Genomic DNA, 15,039 nt, shown 5'->3' with positions numbered 1-15,039 from the left:
GCGCCACACGATCTCCTCTTACAGCAGTGCATACAAATTTCCCGCCCAAGTTTTTGGTGCACCTTCACAAATTTGTCTGCCATTGTGGGAGTGTGACAACTAATCCCACAAAATCGCTATGCTCACTATGCGTTTTGTCAATGCTTGTAAGGTGTTTCTAATTCCTGTAATGTCTTGGGGCTACAAAGCATATGATTTCTTTTTGTCAATGTGTTTATGGAATTCGTGATTTGCGTGTTGAAATATACATATCTCTAATATACTATACATGGAATGCTGAATGTAACGGCAGGAACCGTTTGGGGAAATAGTCACTACATATTTTGGATATTCAGATGCGAAATGTGACTTTTTTTATGGAACTGTGGCAAAAATATCCAATTCAGTTTGAAAATGCATACCTCAATTTGTTTCGCTCGGTACACATAGGTGAATTGGCTTTGAATAAGATTTATATAAGATCGCCATTGACAATACTCATTAGTGGTGTGTTGCCTATCACAGATCCGACTTCCACTATACCTACTATCACAATAAAATTATACTCATAAACTTTTTAGTATGCAGAATTACTGGTCAATAATTTAAAGTCGATTGATTGCGATTATAAGCACTTTAACTTATACAATTTGGACGTACCACAATATATAAATATTTACATAGTAAAACACCTTGTTTGACAAGCTCAACTGAAAAACGAATAAGTTTGCGCTGGTATTTCTGATTTGTCCATTTACAAGTACAAAGTAGAAACTTGTCTTTGTTAGTCAGCTTATAGTGTAGTTGACAGCTTAGGAAGTGCTATGATTTCATCCCAATGACACACTTAAGCAGCTATTGAACTACTTACACAGTTACTTCTATACACATTGCTATTTACTTGCTATGGTTGAATGATTATAAACATTAATTACTTTTTACATGTAATGCTTGTAAATGAATTAATTAATTCACCGAACTAAAAAAAAAACAAAAAAAAATTGCAAAAATACTTTGAGGTTGTTACCGTTATAATATTTGTTGTTTCGTTGAAAAAATTTGCAAGTATCCAATCGAACAAACAACTAGTATAAATTACCTGTACTGGTATAATCAAATAGTCCACACAGAATAGTTTCTAGTTTTGACATGAAAGTTTCTTACAAGAAATTTGAACCGTAAAGTGGTGTAAAACAAACATAAAATATTCCGTAAATCAACAAGTACGCTTTGGCATTTCAATGCCACTTCGTTTGTATACCAGTAGAGCTACGGCATGCCGTTGCTTTCAAAGGGCCAGCCCACTGTACATACAACGTCCGCGACTTGGAAATGCCTTTGTCACAGAAAATTCAATTAAAAAGCCAACTATCTAATCTATTGGCGAGTTTATTTCCAGCGCTTAACAATCGCTGGTGACAAAGCCGAAATAAACCACGCACTTTTGCTCTGATTACGTGCGCTGCAAGCGAATTTTATGCACAAAACATTTCGATCGAAATTGTATTTCGTGTACGTGAATAAACTATTTTTGCTGTTGTTGGGTTGCGTAGCAAATCGCTATTCAATTGAAAGTACCTTTTGAAAAACGACACTTTGACACAATTAACAAAAAGTAGCGAAATCAACGAATTAACCACAAAACCAGATGCAGTTAGTTAGAGTTCAGGCTCTTTTAGAAACATGTTTATAAAAAAAAGTAGAAATAAAGTCTCCATGTAAAACTACGAATACTTTCCTTCAAATTAATATTCTGTTTGATTTTCAATGTTAAACACTCAAAAATTGTTAGAAATTTTATTTGTCTCGTGTTGGCGCACGATTTGTGCCAGAAATACGGCAAATTAGTTGAATGTTTAGGGAATTGTCGTGAGTTGTGTGGAATTTTGAGTTACTCGTATTTCTGAATTAAAGTTTAACACAAATTCTGATATTTGTGAGTCACAAGTTTAGCTCCTACGAAGCCATCTTATGCATTCTGAATTTAATTGATTTTTTTCGTTGCTATCACTTTTTATCATCTTCATTTAATTTTTAAAATTCAGTGCCCTTCGAGTTAATAGTATATATGAAAAATCTACTCACTTTTCATTACTAACGATTTCCGATCTTATTCCCATCGCTTTTCAATCCATACGAAATATCTTTTACCAAAATACTTGTATTCAAGAACTAATGATTAGTCCCAAACATTAACATATCGAAGTTTTTCACACGTAAAAATAGCCAAACTTTTAAGATAACTCAAAAACCGACTGCTTACGAATAGGCTGGCATAAATGCGTTTGCGTAAAAAGTGATTACGTCAAATAGCATGACGCTAAAGCCTACCCTAGAAGAATTAATATTTAATTTCAACATATTTGCATAGCGTTTATAATTTAAATTTATTCTGTTATTTTATAAACCCATTTTATACATTTTATGTCAAAAAAATATTGCCAAACTAGTCAAACTTGATGTGCAAATCTGAGAAGTATACTTATGCCACGCATTTGCACAACCAACTCGTTTTGGAAGTTATTGCGCAACCAGTTCTAACACAAGGTACCAATTATGGTTTGCCGTTGCAATTTGTATCGAACGTTAATTACTTGATTTATGACATTAAAATTGAAAAATTCAAGAAAGAAGTAAGGTATGTCAAATAGCTAATACTGATTAGTCCAAATATTAAAATCCATTGTCTTTTTATTATGATTTATTAAGATATTTTATAATTAGTTAGATATATTATTATAATATGGTTTATTCGTATCACAAGGAACAGTGCTCAAAACTGTCAAGTAAGATCTGCCTACTAACCTAACCTAACTTAGATATATCCAGCAATTGATATATTATTCACACAGGGAATAAAGAAAATTCAAACCCGATTTAATTCATTTTTGGCCACTCAAATTATTTTTAAGCAGCAATTATTCTAACAATTAGGTAGGTTCTGCTAGACTACAGAATCCATTTTATATTTAATTAAGCTGAACAAACTACTTAGCTACCAACATGGCTCCCATAATCTTCAACTCTAGTAATTCCTATATTTATTTCAACGAACGAAGAGTTTTTAAAAATATTATTATCTATGCAACATTTTGCAAATTAAAAAAAAATCAAAGATTTAAAATTATAGGTTTATAATACATTTTGTACTTTAATATGAAGACATAGACGTGAACGCCATCGTAAAGAAGAATGCGCGGCATAGAAGCGATAAACATGCAATGCAACTGAATGATTAGCAACGGCTGATGGGCTCTTAATTCTAAGCGCGTAGCTCGTGTGCAAATTAATTGTTGCACTGAGCTCCAAACTCGCACACATACACATACAGATAATTCAAAAAGGGGTTTGGAATTCCACAGCTGGGTTTTAATGCGAAAGCGTAAAGCGTTGTCTGAAACCAAAAACAATTTTATGAGCTTTACATTGCATTCTCTCCCATACACTTCGCCCTTCTGCAAGGAAGGGTATATGCATATACGAGTGTTTTTGTATTTATAGTGAGAAGTGACAATCTACAAACACCTTCTTCAGCAGCTGGCATTGTTTCATGCACCACTCGATGCATGATCAATATTCCGGCGCGTAAATGCCTGACAGGACTGTTACAATTCTCATGCCACAGTGCCCGGTGTGCGCCCGCAACAAAAGACTTAAGCGACAAACTGGCATAACTGTCTGCACACAATTCTGCACGTAATTTGTTATTTTTAGCATAAGCGTAAGATTTCGCTTTTTGTAGTGCCGGCCGTTTTTTGTCGCGGATATAATTTACAAACACAAAAAATAATCGAAATATCAATTCGAGTTCAATAACCCAAAATCGACAGCTGATTATTTGGTAGTCATAAGTTCTGTAATTTAATGCGTGTATGCCTTCGCCGCTGGCATGTTGCCACGAACGGACATTGATTGCTGCTTACTTTGTGGCGCTTTTTCCAAGTTGTTGTTATTTGTTAATATTGTCTTTTGCATTTGTCATTTGTGTTTACCTTGCTTTAATTATCATTTTTTGCTTTTGTTTCCCTTTGCTTATTTCGCCTTGATTCATTTGTGTGTAGGCGTTTTGCATGTAAAACTTTGCGGCTAATGCTTCTTGTTTTTGTACACATTTTCGGCTGAAACTGCCAATTTGTGTAAGTAATTATTTGTGTTTCGCAAATGAGTTCAACGCAGAAGAAATATGACCCCAATACACGTTTACATTCCTCTTTTGGATGTAGAACTTTCATTTGTCCTTAAAAAAGTGGGAATGGAAGTTTGAGTTAAATTTTAATAGTACTTACAGTTTGGTGGAATTTAATTAAGAATTTATGAAAATTTTGATAAAAGAATTTAATCGGACAAAAAATTAAATTTTAGTTGCTTTAACACACTGTGAGGATAATGGATATATTCAGTTTAAGTTATTGTAAGTAGAGTTTGAAAAATATGTATAACGAAATATTTTTTCATTCTAAGCACTTTACAGTTCCTATTTTCATTAGCTATCGACATCGTCGACTGAAATTTTATATACAAATTCGCCATGAGGTCATTTATTTGTATATCTTATAATATTATATTACTTATAATTCATATTTTATCAAGTATTTATTTTGTTGTGCCATAGTTTTTTATCCTTTGCATTTATTTATTTTTTAATATTATATATCATATAATTAAATAATAAATAATATATTATGGGATCTTAACTTCTGTACTTCTCTCTTTTCAGATATTTTGTGATTTAATTTACTCCTTTGATAAGACTGAAAAGCTTCGGCTTTCACAAACGGCCACAAAATACTGCCAACACGCAAACGTAGTTCACAACAACAAAGTGTTAACAAAATGATTTCGCGTCGAAAAATTATATCACGCTCCCTCGACAATCTAGATATGATACCAAATGTCGAAGAGGAAGAGGATGTGTGGTATAACAAGGAGAAACTCTTTAGGGTAAGAAAAAATGCATACAAATACTTACTTACATAGAAATTATTCCCATTAAAACAACAAATTACGTGCCTGGTATTGGTAGTGCTTTTACGTCTCACAAACCACTTGCAAATTCTCAAAGCTACTATTAATTTATTTTATTTTTTCAAAAATTATCTCGTAAACCACTTACTTTCTTAATCTATTCATTTAGGATCACATCAACGAAGTGCTCAGCAAATGGGAACAAATCGATGATGAGATTTGGGCGAAGATAATAGTATTCGAAAAGAATCGACGAGTGGCCAAAGCGTATGCCCGATCTTCGGTCATCACCATAAATGGAGGAAAGAATGGCTTTGACGGCGTGAGGTGAGTATTTTAAAATATTTTAGCAGTAAATGGCAATGAAAAACTAAACTATATACGAAAACTGCATTTCTTTTACTTTTTTAAGAATTGGGTTGAGCGGTTTCGAGAACCCCATGCGAGACGCGGATACAAAACTTGTAAAAAAATCGGTCGGTGAAGGTTTCAAAATTAAAATGGACGATATTGGAAACATACTGGTCAAGCGTTATGGCAAGAGTAATGTCTTCGTGCACAATACCTCAATGGTCAACGAGGAGACAGTCATTGGCGGCGACATACTTCAAATGCCGAATCTGGCGCTGACGGCAGGCACATCCGCTAAGGTAAAAAATCCGCTTAACCATTAATGAATGAAATGTAATTCTTATGACTGCTTTTGTTTGCAGCTTTTTGACATGCGCAAATATACAACCAACATAAATCGCGAGTTCTCACGTTCATATCCAGAGAGTAGACGTCTGGAACGTCAATGCTTGTCGGCCATATCATTAGTCAAATCGAATAACAATCTAATCAATAACCCGCTTTGGATTCTGGTCATAAATGTAGTCGCAATTGATATGCTGAAGAATCGTCTGCAGGCACTGCCCAAATCGGTGGATGCGGTGGGTACGCGTATACCAATAGCGGGCAGCGAAGATCCATATTCGACCATTGAGAGTCAGGTCGGCCTTATTTATCCCACTCCTGCCGCGTCCGATGACTCGAATAATTCGAATAACTCGAACAATTCAAGCCAGTCGAGCAAAGGACGCCGCAGCGTTTACAATACAGGATTCATTGATGACAGTCCATATGTGCCAAAGGTAATTTTAAAACAGATTTCCAGATTACTATTAACAAACTTCAATTGTGTGCTTTTTGAGGCAGGGCTTACATATTTTTAATTAAGCATTGTATATACAGACTCAAGGCAGTAAAGCGAGAACAAAACAGAACAAAAATTTGCAAACAAATCGCGTCATCAGGATAGCGCCCCCCAAATACAATGTTAATTATCTCGAAAAATGTGACAACCACAAGCAACAAATTTTTTTTGGTACTTAATTGATTAGTTTTCTTCGAAGTGTTGTAAAATATGGGAAGAAGAATTGTTTTATCTGTGGAGGAAAAATCGAAACAGTTCATGAATGTGGACTGTTTTTGCATAAAATTGCAGAAAAAGTGGAAAGTCATCAAAAAATAATTTTCAATTTTCTTCGTAATAAAGAAACATATGAAAAGAGCTTCAACTGTGGCAATAATCGTCGATTTACGGAAGCAGTCCGGCGGTGTATGCACAGAGAAGCTTGTAATTATGACAACTCCTCCGTCAAAATAAAAAAAATTAATAATACTATAGTAATCAAATCAACTACTAAAAGGGTTATTAAGGAAGGTGACTGTTTAATAAGGCAGAATCTAAAGATAAATCCGAATATTATATTGGCATCATCTCATATTTTCGGAAGAGAAAAAATTTATTTCCATGACGTGAGCCATGGATGGACCCCATTAGAATCGCAAATACCCTCGGATCAAAGGTGTAACGGAATAGGGAGCCATATGATATTATGGTACCCGCGAAATGTAGTTTTTAACACCAACTAAGAATGCAAATAAATATAATCGTTGCTAAGAGAGTATTCTAGTTTTGTTCACATAACGGTTGTTTGTAACACCTAAAACTTAAAAAGTTAGATATAAAGTCATATATACCAAAGTGATCAGGTTGACGAATAGATTTGAAATCCGGATGTCTGTCGGCATGTCCGTCTGTACAAGCTGTAACTTGAGTAAAAATTAAGATATCTTGACGAAACTTGGCACAAATATTCCTTGGGACCGTGAGAGGGTTGCTTTCGATGGGCGGCGAAATAGCACCATTGCCACGTCCACAAATGGCGAAAACCAAAAACACATAAAGTGTCATAACTAAGCCATAAATGAAGTTATAAAAGTAAAATTTGGAATAAAGGATCGCACTAGGAAGGGGCATATTTGGGTGTAATTTTTTTGAAATTTCAATGAAATTCGGTATATAATATTTTCTTGACACCCTGATAATACGAAATCGGTTCACAACCACGGGTGGGTAAATTTGTATGTTATCTTAATAAAATTTCTTCAATACATTGCGAGAGTATAAAATGTTCGGTTGCACCCGAACTTAACATTTCCTTACTTATTAAAAATATGTTTGGGAATCTAGAATGGTATTTACAGCACGACATCTGACATTTTGTACTGTTTTGGTTTTAAATTCATTAAAATTTTATAAATAATCGCATTGTGTCCTTTTATACCTCATTTTGAGGCAAATTGTTTCTAGTATGTTAGAAAAGAGTATATGGTTTCATTTTTGTTGCCGAGGAAAATACTAACTCGAAAGTCTCTGAAATAGACCATAGTCGTTTCGTCTTCAAAGAAATTCGCACATTTGCACAATTGAACCCATTAACTGCAATTGATAAGCTTTAAATCCCTCCTATTTGAAATTTTATGTATGCCATAGTTGCAGTTCGGCCGGTTTGTATGTGCGACTTATCGCATTGAAATCTTTTTTTTTTTTTAAGAATACACATTTCATTTAACAAATTATTTTATGTCTTTCCGGCACGCTCCAACTGCACTCTCGTCTCGCACACACACACTTATCTACACTACACACACACATATATACATACAGTATAAAGTTGCATATTGGGAAATCAAAAATGTACTCTCCGGTTAAGGTCAAGATTTGATTATCACAACTAATGCTAACAAAGGTGACACTTTACTTAACTCTATCTATATACCACATAAGTGTAATGTTATTAAATTTGTTTGCATTCCGACTTTCGTTGCAGCCCGATTATGAAGTATACAACCAATCAGTGCCAATGCTCACATCAAAACCGAAAAGCAAACCTGAACTACGTAAGAAACAAGATGACCCCTACTATTGCGGTTTGCTTGCCCGTATACCGAATTTTATCAAATCCTCAAAGAAGTGTCCCAATAAGAAGGAGGCGAAAATATCGCGTAAGATTTCTGCATCACAACAACAAATAGTCGAACCACAGCCAGCACAGCCGCTGCCCATTGCCACATTCCACCAGTATCCGGCTCACCAACCACCATATTACCCATACAAACTACTGCATGCGCGACATCATAGACTCTCCCAATCGCAGCTGTCATTGTGGGATGCGCGCAGCATGATTAGCGCACATGAGTAGGGATGGCAGTGCGCTGGCGCGAGGCGGACGCATTGGGATTATGGCAAATAAAACTGGGAAATTTGCGTCGTTACAACTTTCAACGAAAGCATTTTCTGTAGAGATGCATGTGATTTCTTCTTAAATCAGTAAACATAAGTAAATATGTATTTGTTAGTAATCAAGCAACGCCAGAACGGTTCCAATTTGTGATTACTTGTCTGCAGTCCCATTCTGTTGCATGCATGCTTGTTTATGTGTACACTACAAGCAATATTAGTAAAAGTTGCAAATTTATTTATTTATAAGAATCATTTTAGTGAAGCGGTTGCGTGGATGTGTAGCACCATACGATATTGCCATAATTGTTTGATTTTTTCTAGCCCTTGACATATCAAACCTCCTTACGTAACGTACATACATGCATATAGCATGAGTAGATATCTTTTTTCTAAAATGAAGACTGAAATATGTCCTAGCATTATTCACACTACAAATACAATGCAAAGTTCAATTTTATAATGTGTATGAAATGTATGAGTAATTGCATTATGATTAAATTCAAAGTACTCGTAATCAAACAAGTACGTTTATATAATTGTGTGAGACTCTATCAAAGTAATGAATATTTATGTTTAAGTTAAGATTACGTTCTTAGTATAACATTTAAGTATCCATACAAGTTGATATGTAGATGCATATAAATGTGTCATTTTTAAGTGTCAGTGGTAATTTAATATTAATTTCGTTGTATATATGGTATTTCCTAATCTATTTTCTAATGATATTTGAAATATTTTTAATTTATTGTTTAAGAACAGTTTCAATAAATTACAGAACATAATACTCCAATCGAATTTCACAAATATTATATTTTTATTTAATTTACCAAAAAACTGTATACTTAAATTTAAATAAAAGATATTCTGGAAGATAATTCCTAAAATTGAAATAAGCTTATTTTATGTTTTATAGCCACAAAGGCGGAGAAATATTTTCAGGTGTTAGCTAAGTTTTGTATTCAAAAATGTAGCAAATAATTCAATATTCGTTGTTTTCTCAGTTTATTGGTGACACATGGGGTTATATACATATGTATATGTATAAATGATCAGGATGACGAGTGGAGTTGAAATCCGGATGTCTCTCCGTGCAAGCGATAACTTGAGTAAAAATTAAGATATCTTGACGAAACTTGGCACAAATATTCCTTGGGACCATGAGAGGGTTGCTTTCGATGGGCGAAATAGCACCATTGCCACGCCCACAAAATGGCAAAAACCAAAAACACATAAAGTGTCATAACTAAGCCATAAACAAAGTTATAACAGTAAAATGTGGAATAAAGGAACGCACTAGAAAGAGGCATATTTGGATGTATTTTTTTTTTTTGGGAAGCTGGGCGTGGCCCCGCCCCATATGGGTTATTTGTATATATCTCGCAAACCAATTAAGCTATATAAACCAAACTTTCTGCAGTCGAGTTTCTTACGTACCCCACCACACACCATGAAAATAGTTGAAATCGGATAATAACCACGCCCACCTCCCATACAAAGGTTACATTGAAAATTACTAAAAGTAAGTTAACTCAATAACGAAAAACGTCAGAAACACTAAATTTTACAGAAGAAATAGCAGAAGGAAGCTGCATTCAGATTTTTTTACAAAATGGAAAATGGGCGTGGCATCGCCCACTTATGGGTCAAAAACCATATCTCAGGAAGTACTCGACAGATTTCAATGAAACTCGGTATATAATATTTTCTTGACACCCTGATGACACGTGTGGAAAATTGATGAAATCGGTTCACAACCACGACAACTTCCCATATAACTCAATTTTGAATTCCATCTGATTCCTTCACTCTGTAATATATACATAAGGAACCAATGAAGATAGCAAAATAAAACTTTACACATCGGACTCTAACTTTTCAAAGCCCCGGATATCGAATATGTTGAACTCAGCGCCTAAGGGTAAATTTTAAGCGAAAATATGGGTAAATCTCTTAGATAATTTAATGTAATTCAGAGAAAATTGTTTTCTTCTAATAGTGTTCTGTTCCAAAATGTATTAAAATAGGGTCATAATATCTCCTAGCTCCCATATACCTATTTATATGTTTATCAAAATTATCTTCTCCTAGCTCCCATATGCCTAATTATAGGTTTTTAAAAAATACGGTGGGCTTTATTCCGCATATGTGTATTGGTTAATATGTGAGATATCTTAGCAAAATTAAGTGAGCGTATAGTCTTGGATATAGTGTACCTTGCTGGCGAAAATGAATGAAATCGGTTCAGGAATTACCTCAGCCCTCATATACTATATATGACGATTACTTCTGAGGCATAGATATTAATATACAGATGTTGTAGTTCTTTTTTAGGTGCTGAAATGTGCACATGTATTCCATTCTTACATTGGATTACATCAGGAAATTCTGTTTGATTGCTTATTATTTATTATTTTATTATGTGGTCACTTATGTAAAAATCACAGACATCGTCGTTTTTAAGCTGTGGAATTCCGAAGTCATTTCCTTCACCTTTTTGATAGCTATCTTCAGGAAAGAATCGTAGCGCTGCTGAAATCTTCAGAATTGGAGAGACAGCAGTTGATCGGTTGATGGATTTAGAAATGCTTTGTTTGTGTTGTTTGTTGTTGTTTGTTCTATTTGAAAATATACAAAATATAGTAAACATAACAAATAATAACATTTTGCACAATTTGTTACTCACATTTGAACAATGCTGCCAAATACTTTCAAAATAATTGTCAAAAACGTAAACTCAGCAGGGCTTTTAACTGCTTATTATTGGCAACTGAAATAAATAGCTTATTGTAATAAAAAATCTAGTCTCAGTAGCCAAGGGTACTAAAATGGCGATTATTCGCCAGTAGCCTTACACTTTATCTCTGCTTACACAATTGAGGTGTAAGAAAAAAATCGCGCAAAAAATAGAAATCGTGTAAAAAAGATCTAATTTTACATGAAAATCTATCTATTCGTACAGTGAGAATTTACACTGTTATTGTTGTTTTATACTTTTCTGGTATTATATGTATGTATTTTTACATATTACTGTTAGAAAGAACAAACAACAACTAGTCTGGGAATAGTAAAAAAATAAAACACAAAAAAAAATCCGTGTAAAAAAAGTAAAGCTGTGTAAAAATGGTAACTGTGCAGTGTACAAAAACACCGTGTAAAAAAACCGTGTAAAAAGGAGATCAACTGTATGTCTAAAAACTCCCATTCTGAATTTTAAAACTGAAAATGTTTAATAATAAGATATATCATTGGTCAAAATAATAAGGATAAAATATTTGAGGGCATGCACCTGGAATGTCCGGACCCTTAATTGGGAAGTTGCCTCTGCCCAGCTGGTTGATGTCCTCATACAACTAAGGGCTGACATCACCGCCATCCAAGAAGTGCGATTGTGGTGGGAGAGAGACTCCGTCGCCGAGTTCTGGCATTCACCCCGTTGGATGAACCTCTTGTCACAATCCGCATCAAAGTGAGGTTCTTCAACATATGGCAAATTTGCGCCCACGCCTCAATGAAAGATAAGGACGATGTGACCAAAGATGCATTCTATGAGCGCCTAGAACACATCTATGAGCGCTGCCCCCGCCACGATGTCAAAATCGTGCTTGGCGATTTTAACGCCAGAGTGGGTAAAAAAGGTGTCTTTGGCACAACAGTCACATCGCCAAACGATCGACTTCGCTGAGGATCGAAATATGGTTGTCTGTAGTACCAGAATCCAGCACAAGAAAATTCATCAAGCAACGTGGCTGTCCCCTGATCGAAACACGCGCAATCAAATCGATCACGCTGTGTTAGATGGAAGACATTTCTCCTGTGTTTTAGACGTGCGTACGATGCGAGGACCAAATATTGACTCAGACCATTATCTAGTAGCTGCAAAGATACGCACTCGCCTCTGTACAAAAGAACGCTCGTCAACAAACACAAAACACACGTCGAAAAGCTGCAATCATAACCGAAAGCCAAACGATTTTCTACTTGACTTGCGCTCCTGCTCTCTGAGAGCACTCATCTGCATCTGTGGAGCTGTGAAACGGCATCTCAAACTCATTGCATACCGCTGCAGCCGAAAGATATGTAAAGATTTTTCTAAAATGGAAGTTCTAATAATAACGTATTTTTGTATATTTATTAGTAATTAGGGATTTTGTATTAATTGTGCGGGTAACAACCGCAATATTTGCTTTCTATCCAATTTTATTTTACCAAAATGAAAATATTATTGCCAATCAGCTGTTATGGGAGTTTATAACTCGCTTTGCTGTCGTCTGTCACCTACATATTTGGAACTGATTAAAAGCGCAGTTAATCCGAATTAACTATGCCGTCTGTCTATTCTATAACGCTCGAAAATTTTATAAAAAGAAAGCGATTTACAGAAGGTTTCAAGTCCGGAGCATTATCATGTAGGGATCGAGGAGGTAATCTGGTAACGGATGTCCAGAGCATACTGGGATTATGGAGTGAACACTTCTCCGAACTGCTAAATGGCAGTGAAAGTACAACACCAGGAGATGGCGTATCCGATTCCCCAATCGATGACGATGGAATAGATGTTCCATTATCCGACCATGAAGAAATTCGAATAGCAATTACCCGCTTGAAGAACAACAAAGCAGCGGGGGCCGATAGATTACCGGCCGAGCTATTCAAATACGGCGGCGAAGAACTGATAAGGTGCTTGCATCAGCTTCTTTGTAGAATATGGTCGGAAGAAAGCATGCCTGACGATTGGAATCTCAGTGTGCTCTGCCCAATCAGTAAAAAGGGAGACCCCACAATCTGCGCCAATTACCGTGGGATAAACCTCCACAACATTGCATACAAGGTCCTGTCGAGCGTATTGTGTGAAAGACTAAAGCCCACCGTCAACGAACTGTTGGGCCTTATCAGTGTGGCTTTAGACCTGGAAAATCCACCATGGACCAGATATTCACCATGCGCCAAATCTTGGAAAAGACCCGAGAGAGAAGAATCGACACTCACCACCTATTCATCGGTTTTAAAGCTGCCTTCGCCAGCATGAAAAGGAGCTGCCGCGATGTCTGAATTTGGTATCCCCTCAAAACTAATACGGCTATGTAAACTGACGTTGAACAACACCAAAAGCTTCGTTAGGATCGAGAAGGACTTCTCCGAGCCGTTCGATACCAAAAGAGGTTTAAGACAGGGTGACTCACTATCGTGCGACTTCTTCAATTTATTGCTGGAAAAATAATACGAGCTGCAGAGCTAAATAGAGAAGGTACAATCTTCTATAAGAGTGTATAGCTGCTGGCGTACGCCGATAATATTGATATCATCGGAAGCAACAACCGCGCCGTTTGTTCTGCTTTTCCAGACTTGATAAGGAAGCGAAGCGTATGGGTATGGTGGTGAATGAGAACAAGACGAAATATCTCCTGTCCTCAAACAAACAGTCAGCGCACTCGCGTCACTGTTGACAGTCATAACTTTGAAGTTGTAAATAATTTCGTATACCCAGGAACCAGCATCAACACCGATAATAATGTCAGCCTCGAAATCCAACGCAGAATCACTCTTGCCAACGGGTGCTACTTTGGACTGAGTAGACAATTGAAAAGTAAAGTCCTCTCTCGACGAACCAAAATCAAACTCTATAAGTCGCTCATTATTCCTCCTCGCTCATTAGTCCTGATGTATGGCGCTGAAGCTTGAACGATGACAACATCCGATGAGACGAATCTTGGGGTTGGTAACCGCGAATACCGCAGACGATGGAACGATGAGCTGTACGATTTATACGACGACATTGACATAGTTAATCGAATAAAAGGACAGCAGCTACGCTGGCTAGATCATGTTGTACGGATGGATGAAAACACTCCAGCTCTGAAAGTGTTCGATGCAGTACCCGTTGGAGGAAGCCACGGAAGAGGACGACCTCCAATCCGATGGAAGGATCAGATGGAAAGTGACCTGGCTTCACTTGGTATTTCCAGTTGGCGCCAAAAAGCAAAAAGGAGAAACGAGTGGCGTGCTCTGGTGGATTCAGCTATAATCGCTTAAAGCGGTTCCTACGCCAAATTTATATATATACATATATATATATCCTCCATAGTTTTATATTATTTCTCCAATTCTATTCTGCATGGATTGTATTAAGGGTTTCAATTGGAAGATTCCCACAGTTCCTAGTGGGATTGCACAACTTTGTGTGTTCAGCGACAATAACTTTCCTCTTCTGTATGTCGACTCTCCGTATAAGAGGAATTTTTCTGAACATGAGTCCCGCGTTAGACCCCGTACTAAATTTTAGTTTCAACTTCAGCGATTTGTCGTCAAGTCACAAAAGAGTCCTTTCTTCTTATGAGAAGTATGCGACGATCATAAATCAAACAAGTTTTTCTTATATGAGCCGAAAGTTTTTTCTAATATATTTGCTGTGGAGCATTAGTTACATGATTTTACGATCGCCCTAACATACTGGTAATTAATCTGTGGGTTTCCCTTCAACACCGAATTTTTTGATCAGCCGATGATGTCTACGACCAATTCAAAAT

At 36.1% G+C, this 15,039-nt stretch overlaps 1 protein-coding gene across 1 annotated transcript in view; it reads left to right on the top strand.

Moving 5' to 3' along the window:
* LOC105219759 (uncharacterized) overlaps positions 1–9,126 on the top strand; it is a 34,785-nt gene extending 25,659 nt beyond the window's left edge. Inside the window, exons 2-6 of the mRNA XM_011196064.3 lie at positions 4,697–4,920; positions 5,114–5,271; positions 5,357–5,594; positions 5,658–6,077; positions 8,103–9,126. Coding sequence (XP_011194366.1) covers positions 4,813–4,920; positions 5,114–5,271; positions 5,357–5,594; positions 5,658–6,077; positions 8,103–8,474 — 1,296 coding nt within the window. The 5' untranslated portion in view covers positions 4,697–4,812 and the 3' untranslated portion in view covers positions 8,475–9,126. The remainder of the gene's footprint in view (positions 1–4,696; positions 4,921–5,113; positions 5,272–5,356; positions 5,595–5,657; positions 6,078–8,102) is intronic.
* Positions 9,127–15,039: the final 5,913 nt, after the last annotated feature.

This window comes from Zeugodacus cucurbitae, chromosome 6 (assembly GCF_028554725.1).
Source record: "Zeugodacus cucurbitae isolate PBARC_wt_2022May chromosome 6, idZeuCucr1.2, whole genome shotgun sequence".
In the NCBI taxonomy this organism is placed as follows: domain Eukaryota; kingdom Metazoa; phylum Arthropoda; class Insecta; order Diptera; family Tephritidae; genus Zeugodacus; species Zeugodacus cucurbitae.
Note: the sequence above shows the minus strand (reverse complement) of the source record. Positions and strands in the feature narration are given on the sequence as shown.